Consider the following 12,695-nt stretch of genomic DNA (forward strand, 5'->3'; position numbering starts at 1 on the left):
ACCTTTGTAAAAATATGAGTAGTACACAAGAGACACATACCTTCTAGATTCATGACTGGTTGAATGTGGGATACATTAAGTGACATGTCTTCCTGGTGGAATTGGACTCAGTAAGAATTTCTCAAAGGAAGCTTTGTGTGACCACGAGAGAAGAAGCGTTGATGTATTGAGATTATGTGATGGCTGTCCAACAGGATCAGGCCTTGGCCTAATCAAGAGAAGAAGGGTTGGTAATGGCAGACCCATGAGGGTGTGTGGGAGACATAGGGAGCCAAACTATGTCATGAAGGTCAATATCCAAAGGCAGCTGATCGATCACAGTTGTGGGAAGTTTCAAGGTTGTTGAGGGCAGGTCAATGGTGAGATCCTGGCAGTTGAAGGTAACAGTGAGAGAGTAAAAGGTGTTGAGTGAAAGTGATGATTGATGGGGGAAGGTCAAAAGAGGGTGCAGGGTGATGGCGTCAAGCTTTAAGCTTCACTGTGGGGCCATCCAGTAATGTGTCTGCAACAATATGCAGACTTCCCTGAAGTACAGCTTGAGGATGGATATGTCCATGATGCAGTGGGTAAGACTTGGATGTGGCCATTGCAAAGTATCAAACTTCCCCACAAATCAAACGTTTTGGGTCTGGAGGGTACCCGTTTTGCTCCCACTATTAAGACACCTGACCTCAAGACATCCATTCACATAGCCAAAGCGATACTGCTGGTTGTAGAGAAAGAATATCTGCCCAGTTTCCCTTCAAATATGGCAACTGGACCTACAACCCCATGTGATACCGGCAGGGTTGTCTACTTCCTTACTGGCTCCATGCATGACTGCTGAGGACCTTATCCTGAAATGATTAATTGGACAGATGCCATCTAATTGACTGTAGGTCCTCTGCACTTCTGATCCCACTGCCAGGACACTCAACACTACTATAAGATCCAGCCTTCGTCTCTCAATTAGGTACTGAGTTGGATGATCAACCATGATCATATTGAATAGTGGAGAAGGCTCAAAGTATCAAATGGCATACCTCTTATTCTCTATGTTTCTATATTTCCCAACCAATTCAGTATGAAAGCCTTCAGTTCCAGACACTTTCACTTTTGTTGATAAAATGGCAGAAGGATTCAAAATGAAATAACTGTATGTCCTCACAGTACATAGAACTGGATAAATAACTCTGTTTTAGTCACAGAGATTTAGAGATCTATATCATAGATAAAGGCTCTTTGGTCCATTGAGTCTGTGCCAGTCAGAAACAACCACCCAACTATCCTCATCCCATTTTCCAGGACTTGACCTATAGCCTTGGGTGCCTTGGCGTGTAAGTGCACATTTAAGTATTTGTTCTGAAGGGTATTTTTTGTAGGAAATTATCACTGTTCATTAAGAAAATTAAACAATACAAGCTAGTGATTAGTGATTTTTATGTTGTCTGTTTCTGATCTTCATTATTCTCCGCAACACCTTCCAGTGAGGACACTTCCAAGCCAAATAAAAAAGTTTCTGAAGTGAAGCCAATGTCTGAAACTGAAGTAGAAAAAGCAGCTCAAGACAACCCTTCCTGCCGAAAGGCAAGAAGCAGGACAAATGCTTCAGGAAGCTGCCAGCGTTCTGTGCATTTTGGTCCTGTGACGGAGATAGATCAGCAATACTGGGAGAAGTTAAACATTGCTGGGACCGGTCCAGACAGCGAAGCACAGAAAGGGGCAGATGGTTGTACTATCAAAACCTACACCTGCCATCTCTTACCCTCAGTTGCTTCGACAGTTATCCTCAATTCACAGGACAGTATAATAGGAGGTGAATCACAAGTCATTTCTGGCAACGAGATCAGTCTTGACTCTCAATGTGAGCTCAGGTACATTTTGTAACTTATCTAGTTAGTCTGATTCAAGTGTGGTTCAGCAATTGTAGTTGCATGTAGTATAATAAGCACTTGACTGAGCATGGCATTTGCAATACAGGGCTGAAATTTCCCATTTTGTATAGCTATTATTTTTTAATGAAACCTAGCTTTATAAGTAGCTTTATTTTATTAAAACTTCACCCCTCTGTAATATAGATAGTTTGGTATGCGTTTTAATGATAACAGATATGAAAGTGGATTTTGCAGTAACCTAGACATTGTTAGCTGATCATTTGTGCTGGTGGATAGTTCAGATTTTAATATTAACTCACTAAAGTTTACAGAAATGTATGTGCTTTTTTAATAGCTTAGTTATGTTTCACTTACTGCTAAGCTGTACTTAACCCTTTTTATGGTATGATTGGGATGCATTTTGTTTACTCTAATATTAGACCATTTGTAATATTAGAAAGTATGTTGCTGTAGAATGTGAAATATTGGCTCAGGATTATAAATTGCTCTGATCTGTTTTAGTACCATTTGGAAATTTTGCACCTTCAGATTCATAGCTTATTGCCATTTACGGACAGTGAAAACTATCTACAATAATAATTTGTAATGTAGCTGGTATAAGACCTGCAGACTATAAGGTGAAAAGTATGATCACCCATTCCCCAGCAATCTTCCTTGTAAATGTATTTGAGATATTGGAATGAAGTGTAACTTTGCAAAATGTGTGAGCTTCTGTGCAGGTGGCAGGGACCCACTAACCTCTGCTTTTAATCCAAGCATATTCTGTAATGCACAGAAATCCCTTTTAGGTCATTTCTTTCATTAAATATGTAAAGTGCTCATCATTTGTCCATTTTAACCTTGAATTATGAGTTTAACTGTATGTACATTGGTTTTCTGGTCTTCCCAGGACCTGTCAGGGAAAGGCAGTTCAGATTACAATGAGGCGTGTTGGGTCTGAGCATTATAAGTATTGAGATCTGACATCTGCTTCTTTGCCTAAGTCTTTAGGCTTTCACTCACAGGACTAATTCAGCTGCTACACTTCATAGCTGAGATCCCTCGGGTAATTCACTGATTCAATCCACCATGGACCCTAGATGAGAAAAATGTCCAACAGGACCACCAAGAATAGCAATAACAGGAGTGACCCTAACCTTTTCCTTGTCCACTCCACTGGGAATTAACATAGAGCTCCAGCTAGCATGGGATAATACACCCAACTATAACCACCCCAGTTAGGAAATCTATTGTTCAGAAATCCCAGTTGTCTGAAATGTTTTTGAGCAGACTTGAGCAGTCCCTTAATGTTACAAGCATCATTTTAGTACAGTAAATGTACAGTATGTTGGGAATGGAAAACTTGGAAGACGCATGGCATATTCCCATCTGTTGGGCTTGGAAATTGTTAGTTGGACCATTTCCCAATTTTAAAAACTGTCTCCTCTGCTTATCTACCTGGATTGTTCATCTTCAGATTTTCCAAATCCCAAGGCAGCATCAGATGAATGTGAATGCCAAGTGGGCTGATTGTAAGGCATGCCTTGATTTGCTAGGACATCATCCCAGCTCAAGAATATAGTTTATATCCCTTAACCCTTGCCCTTCAGAGTCACCATGTTTTTCTATGACCTGTCCATGTATTCATAACCACTCACCCATAATGCACTAAAGGCGGATCTCAGGATATCTTTGCAGTTGGAATTTAAAATAAAGCTTCTAGCAATCTAATAGAGCTGTTACATTCGATTGTATTACATATTGAAAAAACTCTTCCATAAAACTGATTCAGAAATGCTGACGTTTCCTCAAGTGTTCAATCTCCTTAAAATCAAACATTTATACACTGCGAATATCAAAGTCAGAATTGTAGAATGATTGCAGCATAGAGGAGGCTGAGACCTGTCGAGTTAGTACTGATTCTGACAGGGCTTTCATCCTCTGCCCACAAGTCTAGATTAGAGTGGTGCTGGAAAGCTCAGCAGGTCAGGCAGCATCCGAGGAGCATTGAAATCAATTTTTCGGGCAAAAGCCCTTCATCAGCCCTTCATCCTCTGCCCACAGTCCTGCCTCCTTCCTTTGGTCCTGCCACATTCTTTCTCGTCAGATAATAAACCAATTTCCTTTTGAATGTCTTGGTTGAAACTGCCTCCAAAATTCTCTCAGGCAGTGCATCCCAGAACGTAACAGTTCAAGAAAGTTTTTCCTGTGTTGATCAAATCTTGATTGTCCGACAGTTAAAGGGTATGGATGATTGACAGGAAAGTAGGGGGTCACAATCAGATCAGTTGTGATTTTATCAAATGGTGGAGCAGACTCAAGGGCCATGGCCTCCTCCTACTCCTAATATAAATCTGTGCCCTCTAATCCTTGATTCTTCTTCCAATGGGATAATTTCTCCCAATCTACTCTGTCCAGACAGCTCATGGTTTTTGAAAACCCCTGCCGAGTTTCTGCTCAGCATGCTTTTCAAATAATACAGTTCCAAAATGTTCCAATCTTTATGCTTGACTGAAGTTCCTCATCCCTGGAACCATCTGTGTGCGTCTTTTAGGATCCTCTTCAAGCTTTCACATCTTTCTTAGTGTTTAGTGCCATGAAACTAAATGACACTAAATTGCCATGAATTGAATGAAATTTGACTCTAATTGAGGCTGAACCAGTGTTTTATGCAGCTTTATCATTGCCTCTTTGCCTTTGTACTCTATGCCGCATTATCAAATCCCAGGGTGCTATATGTTTTCTTAAATACTGTCTTGCCACTTTCCACATTTTGTATATATGTCGATCTAGGCACCTCTGTTCCCACACACTGAATTGTACCTGAAAGTGTGATTTTAACACGTTATTTCCTCTGCAGACCAGATGAGAGTCAGGGTTTTTTGTTTCCATCCATGGGAATTGTGCATGTCAAAAGTTGGTGTACCATTCAAACTTTATTGTAAAACTAGAAGATTTATATGGTTTCTATCGATAACAATATTCTGAACATTTATTTCTATAATAATTTCCAATCAAAATGTCACATATTTACTCACCCATATTGCTATGAAACAGTGTTCTCATAATCTACATTCCAGGTTAGTACACATTACTATGTTACCCAATCATGTACAAACGAATACATGCAATTATATTATGTAACATGTTCACATCTTCCAGCTGTAAATACATCCTCTAACTGTAGGTAAATACAGTGATTTCTAGAAAACCTATTCTGTCCATTTTCCCCCTTTGTTTGATATCAACTGTCTGCATTCTTCCTACCAAAATGAATCACTTTTCCTTGCTTTAAATTTCATATACTTGTCTGCCCATTCTCTGAACCTGTCTATACCCTTTGGAAGTTCTAAACTTTCCACTTATGGTTCACAATGATCCCTCATTTTGTATCACCAACAAAATTTAAAACTGTGATCTCTACACCAATGACCAAGAGAAATATATGTATATATAGAGGCCTGGAGAACGCCACCATACTAAAATAAACCCGTTAATCACAACTTTCTATTTCCTACCACTTCGGCCCAATTTTGCGTTCATGCTGCTACTGTCAGTTTTATTCCTTGAACACTTAACATTTTCCCCAGTATGTTATGTAGCACTTTATCAGGTGCCCCTTGGAATTCAAATTCATGTACAATATATGAATAGTATTCTTGTCATCAACCTTCTCTGTTACTTCGTAAAAAGTTCCCTTCATAACCTCTTAAAAATGTCAGTCAAAATGTGAACTTAGCCCTTCTGAAATAAATAGTTCAGGGCATTTTGAAATACCAAACATCACAATAGCCCCATTTATCAATGAGCAGCTCCAGAAAATGTAGTCCATTGAAATTCAAAAACACCAGGTGATATCTTTTAAAGCTGCAGAGAACATTCAGTTCCATTTCAAAGCAGAATGTCTGACAGCCAATGACATGAAGCAGATCCTTCGATTATTTTTGTCAATATTGTTAAAATTAAAGATTATGGGACATTTAATTCTCCCCCCAGAACAAGAGAGGAGAGCTTTCTAGCCCAGTTTTATGCAGTTGTAGATGTGTTAAGTCACTTTCTCCATTGGGAAAAGTACAATAATATGTATCAACGCTTTCAATTTAAGACATGGTCAACTTCCTTTTGCAGGGTGAGATGTTTAAATCCCTCCTCTTAATTAGATGATCTTGGCCCATGATCTCCCACCAATGACTGCCTCACTTGTATCTGTGCAGGGCAGACTCAGGCATTGGAACATATGGAGGAAGTGGTAATGGGATAGAGTTTGGTTGTGTGGCAAGGCACTAAAAGCAGGAAATTTCAGTAAATTTCTTACTTACATGGCCCCTTTCTCCATCTTTTGCCTTATGGCCTACCTACAATTTTCTGCGAATGAAGAGCAGGGAAAGTGTTTTGCTTTATATTAGTAAGGTGCTGAATGACCATGACAAGTTTTTCATCAATCCTCAATTATGTGGCATTCTAGGTGTTCAGGGCCAACATTGCACTTGGTTGTCTGCTGTATTTATTGATCCATGCAGAGACTTTCCATGGTTAAAGCCAACAGTGTGAAGACCCAAGAATCATAGAAGCGTACAATCCCTACATGTGGAAGCAGACCATTCAGCTCCTACAGTGCTCACTGACTCTGCAAAGAGTATCATACCCAGAACTACTCCCCAACCTTATCCCTGTAACCCTGCATTTCCCATGGTCAATCCTCTTAGCCTGCAGATCTTTAGACTGTGGGAGGAAACTGGAAAACCCTCACAGACACTAGGAGAATGTGCAAACTCCACACAGACACTTGTGCAAGGGTGGAATTCAACCTGGATCCCTGTGCTGTGAGGTAGCAGTGCTAACCATTGAGCCACCATGCCACCCCCAAGTTCCCGTGCACTCATCATAGATGGGGCCACCACCATAATCTCCATTGATGTGCTTTGGAGCCTGAAAGGCTTTTGAAATCACACATTTCCCATTGCTACTCCAAAATTGCCCTCTTCATTGATGACCTCTGAGGCTCAGCACTTGTATCAGGCTGAGCAGAACCTAAAAGGTTCTTTGCTGTTTCTGTTTCCAACATTGGATTCTGTTCACGTGTGTTTCACTGTGTGATTGCAAACCCACGTCTTGCTGTCTCATCTGTGATTTGTTTATCTGAGCTGCGTGTAGCACACTTGGGTCCTATGACGGTGCAGAGAGTGACCCTCCCCTGAGGGGTCTTCATCTGCCTCTTGCATCCCCTCCAGAGGGATGGGTAAAAGATCAGTGGGAGAGGAGATGTGGATCAAGAATGACAGTATGAAAGGATTTCAAGCCATAATTATGTGAATTGTCACAATGCACTGGCTGCTGACTTGAAGTCAATATGAATGAATATTTAAGGCCACGTGCTATGTTATATCTAATTGTGTAAAGATGTAACTGAGAGACATCCATTTCTCTATCTCTCTGTAGTAAGGGTTGCTGAGTTCCAGTTTATGCCCATCACATTCTCCTCCACAACTGGCTATCACAAGAGGACTACGTCCTGCTCACCGCCTTTACCTGGTGTTCTTTGCTGAAAGGGAAAGATGAGATCTATGAAAAAGAAAGACTTATGTTTATATAGGACCATTTACTCAATAAATTAGTATCATTGATGTGTTCACCAGACCAGAGAGGATGGGGTCAGGATATGGGAGAAGGTGTTCAAGCTTAAAATTATTGAAGTTGATTTTGTGTGCTGAAGGCTACAGGGTCCCCAAGTGGAAAATGAGGTGCCATTCTTCCAGCTTGCCCTGAGCTTTACTGGAGCACCACAGCAAGTCTGAGATGAGATGATGGCCAGGGAACACATGGGTGTGTTGAAGTGGCAGGCAGCAGGAAGCAAGGATCATTTTTGCAGATGAAATGTAAAATGGTCACTCAGTCTGCATTTCATCTCCCCAGTGTAGAGGAGAGCACATTGTGAGATATGAATATAGTCGGGTCAAGTGCAGGTAAAGTGCTGCTTCATCTGGAAACTGTGTCTGGAGCCTTGGGTAGTGAGGAGGGAAGAGGTAAACTGATAAGTATTGCACCATTTTGTGGTTGCATGGGAAGGTACCATTGGAGGTGGGTGGGGAAGTGTTGGGAGTGGAGGAGGAATGGACCAAGGTGTCCTGGAGGGAATGGCCCCTCTGGAAAGCTGACGAAGGAGGGGAAGGCAATATACAGAATGATAATGCTTTTTTAAATGGATTAAAAGAATTATTTACTCTATAATCCATATAGTGCAATAGTGTGGAGCTTTCTATTAACAACCTACTGGAAACAAGTATAAATGCTGCTATACAATAGTGGGACAATGAATAAGTAGACTGAGTTTTTGAACTTTTTATATTGGAAATTCAGATTGCTGCACTGAAATTGTCAGCAATACAATTTGCAAATCAGAGATTTTATTATATAAATCATTAATAGTTTTTAAAAGCTTAGCCATTAGTATCACTAACAGTGTAAGCTAGCTTTCTGCTTATTCTAAAATAACATTGTCAGAAGAGAACTTAATGTGAGCCCTTGGCTAGTTTTGGTATTTGTCAATAAGATGTGGAGCTGGAAAAAAAGCACAGCAGTTCAAGCAGCACCAGAAGATTGGAAGGGTTGATATTTTGGACAAGACTCCTGATGAAGGGTCTTGCCTGAAACATCAATTCTCCTGCTCTTCTGATGCTGCTTGACCTGCTGTGCTTTTTCCAGCTCCACATCTTATCGACTTTGACTTTCCAGCATCTGCAGTCCCCACTATCTCCTAATTTTGTCATTTAATTTATTGTATTTGTTCCTGGATTGCATTGGTGCTACAAGTCAAATACCAGTGCAAAGTAGTTTTGGCTTATGTAAATTAGTGTAAAGGGCTAACTGACTACTTTAGGTTTATGCCTGGTTCAGAATTGTGAGCATCCATAAGGAAAGCTGCCCACAATCATCTAGCAATCTCTGTGATGTGGATCTTCCCCTTCACAATGTCACTTTAAATCTGGCATCAAGTCAAAAGGAATTGTCCAGGTGTCTAGAAGCAAAAATGTCATCAAGTATAATCATCAGACAATCAGAGTGAAGTATTATCACAGACAGCAAAACAGGAAAGAAAATGCTCTGGATTTTCTTGCTTCTAATTACTTCTTCAAGTATTGCATAAACTTATTAGAGTTTATAGGAAGGATGTGGAAGCTTTGGAAAGGGTTCAGAGGAGATTTACCAGGATGTTACCTGGTATGGAGGAAAGGTATTATGAGGAAAGGTTGAGGGACTTGAGTCTGTTTTCATTAGAGAGGTGACTTAATTGACACATATAAGAGGATTATATAGGGTGGACAGTGAGAGCCTTTTTCTTCTGATGGTGATGGCTAGCACAAGATGAAATAGGTTTAAATTGAAGGGTGATAGATATAGGACAGACATCAGAGGTAATTTCTTTACTTAGAGTAGTAGGGTTGTCGAATGGCCTGCCTGCAACATGAGTAGACTCGCCAACTTTAAGGGCATTTAAATGGTCATTGGATAGACATATGGGTGAGAATGGAATAGTGTAGGTTAGATGAGCTTCAGATCAGTTTCTCAGGTCGGCACAACATCAAGGGCCGAAGGGCCTGTACTGCGCTGTTATGTTCTAAGTTCTACTTTCTATGGTCGAATTAAAATCTTGCAGTGAACAAAATAAATAATTGGTGATGCACATAGGATAAGGATAGAAATTGAAGTATCATAAATGTTAAAAATGATAATTAAAAATATATGAAAGGCATTCATTAATGATGGACATTCAACAAATGTAAGAATCAGCTTCCAAAGGTCAGTGAACATGTTACAAACATAGTACTCTGTTAAAAGCCCTATTAGCCATCATTCACAAGGTACATTAAGAGTTTTTACAGTGAATTAATCGTGTAAATGATCAATTTCTAATCAGTTCAATGATTTTATACTTGCTTGCAGTCTCAGGCGAGTTCAACACTGCACACTACTGGAAGCATAGAATCACTAACAAATATTTCTGCATTTAACTCAGATTTGTACAGACTCTGAATGTTGCTTTTAGTTTGAGAGGCGTAATGATGGCAAAAACTGAGGGTTTTGCAATTGCTGCTGACAACAATATTCTGGGCTATTGGTTAGAACCAGTTGTAAAGCAAAACCTCTGTGTCTCTCTTTACTTGTAATGTAAATTAATAAGGCTAAGTAAGTTAGTCAATGTGGGACCATGATACAATTTTTGTGGAACCGTGCAGCTACTCTCTCGCATTGGACTTGTTGTGGAGTAGGTTAACCAGCAGGTTCCAATGGTGGTCAGGTTTCCCCTTCTGTTTTGTGATGTTAGGAGGAGCAGCAATCAGCTGACTTCTTACTCTCCTTGATCCACAAGCCGTCTTAAAATTCCTTTACAGCATTCAAATCTCACCAAATGCATGCTCGTAATGTTCATTAGACTTTTCTAAAGTATGCAAGTATTTGTTTTTCAAGGTATTGTGTTGCTGTCCTAGAGAGATATCAATACAGGTTTAAACTTCATGCCTAACTTTGACTTTATATAGTGATTTCAATTTTATGACGTTTCTTAATTTTAGGGAACCACAGAATTATTTTTACTAATTGAAAAAAACCTAAAATAATATGAAGCCAATATTTCTTCTATGCAGTAACATCTTTGTAAAATAAAATTTTCACAATATAAAAAAATAGAATAATACACTCTTGCCTACAGTGTGGAAAAGTATGGTGCTGGAAAAGCACAGCAGGTTAGGCAGCATCGGAGGAGCAGGAGAATTGACGTTTCGGGCATAAACCATTCATCAGGCTTATGCCCAAAACATCGACTCTCCTGCTCTTTGGATGCTGCCTGACCTGCTGTGCTTTTCCAGTGACCCACTTTTTGACTCTGATTCTCCAACATCTGCAGTCCTCACTTTCTCCTACTTGCCTATGTAGCATTGGAGCAGCACTGTGTTAATAAAATAGTACAGAATACTGGATGGGCCGAGGAGTGAGAGACTTGGTCATCCACTCTCCATGTATTCCTAACTGTGTGATGTCTAACCTTAAAGCTAGTCTCAATAAAATAGGAAAGTCATTCCCTTGTGTTGAAGACAGACCCTGACAATCTAGAGTCCAAGGATCAAACTAACCACTGCGTTTAAATTAATAACTTCCCCCAAACCAAGTAAACAGGAAGTTTAGATTTCACAGTGAATTACTTCCTAACTCACAGCTAATCCTTAATGGATGGTTTTTTGCTCTTTAGTACATTCCCATCTCCCCACCTATCATCTTGTGCTTTTACATTGACTGTATGCTACTGGAGTGTCACCGTGAGTACTGGTCATTATTTGGTTGAAAATCAGAGGAATCCACATTTTACACAAGCCCCTAAAAATAAGTGGTTCTGATATTTATGAAGATGCTCAGTGGCAGAGTATAGTGCCTTAAGGTGAGTCAAGGCAGGGCAGCATGGAGGTCTTGTTGAATTTAATAACAGGACCTCGCTGTAATTTATCTCCGTTTCCTGGCTGACAGGCTGCCAACTTACTGGATGGGAGAACAAGTAGGAGAAGGCTGCAGTCAGGAACTCTTAGTAACAGTCCATTTTAATCACAGAGCTGTGTTCAGAGAGAGGCTATGATTAGCAGAAATGAAGCTGAATGCTTGCTGAGAGGCCAGTGAAGCTGTCCAGCTCCTGTTTCGTGACATGGAGGGTTGTAAAAAACAATGCTTCTGCTTCCTTTACCTGTTGGATTTCCCAAGCCCTGGGGAACCTAGCCAGCTGAAATTATATCCAAAACAAACTCTTAATATAACTTGCAAACCTGATAGCCAAGTGTCTTACCGTGCCAAAATAATGCACACCTTGCAATTTGCCACTGTTGGGTACATTAACAGTTTAATGCTCCCACAATACCAGCCTCCATCCACTTATTGAGGCCACAGTTCAGGATCAGTTCTAGACCTGCCACTGCAACCGCCATAATGGTCAACATTCCCATCATAACCGCTAGTGTGGTGTGGTATGTAAGCAGCATTTGATTCTTCCAGAACATGCTAAGGAACAGATTTATTTTTAAAAATTTTACAGGCTCAAGTTTTAATCCAGCAAGTTGTAAACATAAAGTGAATGTTTTATGCTTGTCTAAGAGTCTTGTTCTGTTTTTACCTTATTTTCCACTAGTTAGTTCCTTCCTTCCTTAATTTACCACTTCTTCCATAGCTGTAAATCTGAAGAGACGTTCCACAGTGATACATGCACAGCTGAGTATTTTCGACGAACCCCTTCTCCTATCTTGGTTGTCCAGACTGTAACTCTCAGTGAAAGCAGTAATGATTCCAGCGAGGAAGATGATGATGGGAAGACCCCAGATCTAGAGAAAGATGACATGATGACCAGGCGGATAAAAGCCTCCTCCAAACAGAGCAGTGCTGCCTTTAATAAATTCCTCCCAGTCCCCAGTTCACAGCGAGGACAGTCTAAGAGTGGAATTAGTAAAGGACCTGAGAAAGATGTGAAGACAGTGAACAAACCCAAGGAGGAATCTCTGAGGACGTGAGCTTTTGTTTTAGTTTGTTTAACAAAGTGTTTGCTGTGGGGTCAGAGCCTGAAGTGAACTAATGACATGTTAAAACAAGTAACACTTTACACATGGTTAAACTTGTCTTCATTTGTGTGACTCACCATTAAGTGTTAAGTGCCATTGTGGAAAAATCACAAAAATAATATGAAGGCAAATGAGACTGTATGTTTTAATGTTTTCATGTCCTAATGACAAGAATGAAAATATATATTATTTTAAAATGTAGTAGTTTGTTATGTCTTTGCATTTAGTTTGTGATATTTTTGCACTTTGGAAA

General features: G+C 40.0%; 1 protein-coding gene across 15 annotated transcripts in view; it reads left to right on the plus strand.

The window, feature by feature from the left end:
• LOC140476045 (LIM and calponin homology domains-containing protein 1-like) overlaps positions 1-12,695 on the plus strand; it is a 363,907-nt gene that overhangs the window by 270,722 nt on the left and 80,490 nt on the right. For 11 of the 15 annotated variants that reach the window (XM_072568059.1, XM_072568013.1, XM_072567993.1 and 8 more), the window contains 2 exons: positions 1,467-1,853; positions 12,058-12,390. The exons of 1 other annotated variant lie outside the window; for it this stretch is intronic. In XM_072568059.1, coding sequence (XP_072424160.1) covers positions 1,467-1,853; positions 12,058-12,390 — 720 coding nt within the window. The remainder of the gene's footprint in view (positions 1-1,466; positions 1,854-12,057; positions 12,391-12,695) is intronic. 3 more of the 15 variants (XM_072568097.1, XM_072568107.1, XM_072568116.1) reach the window with 1 other exon arrangement.

Source organism: Chiloscyllium punctatum, chromosome 1 (assembly GCF_047496795.1).
Source record: "Chiloscyllium punctatum isolate Juve2018m chromosome 1, sChiPun1.3, whole genome shotgun sequence".
Taxonomy (NCBI): domain Eukaryota; kingdom Metazoa; phylum Chordata; class Chondrichthyes; order Orectolobiformes; family Hemiscylliidae; genus Chiloscyllium; species Chiloscyllium punctatum.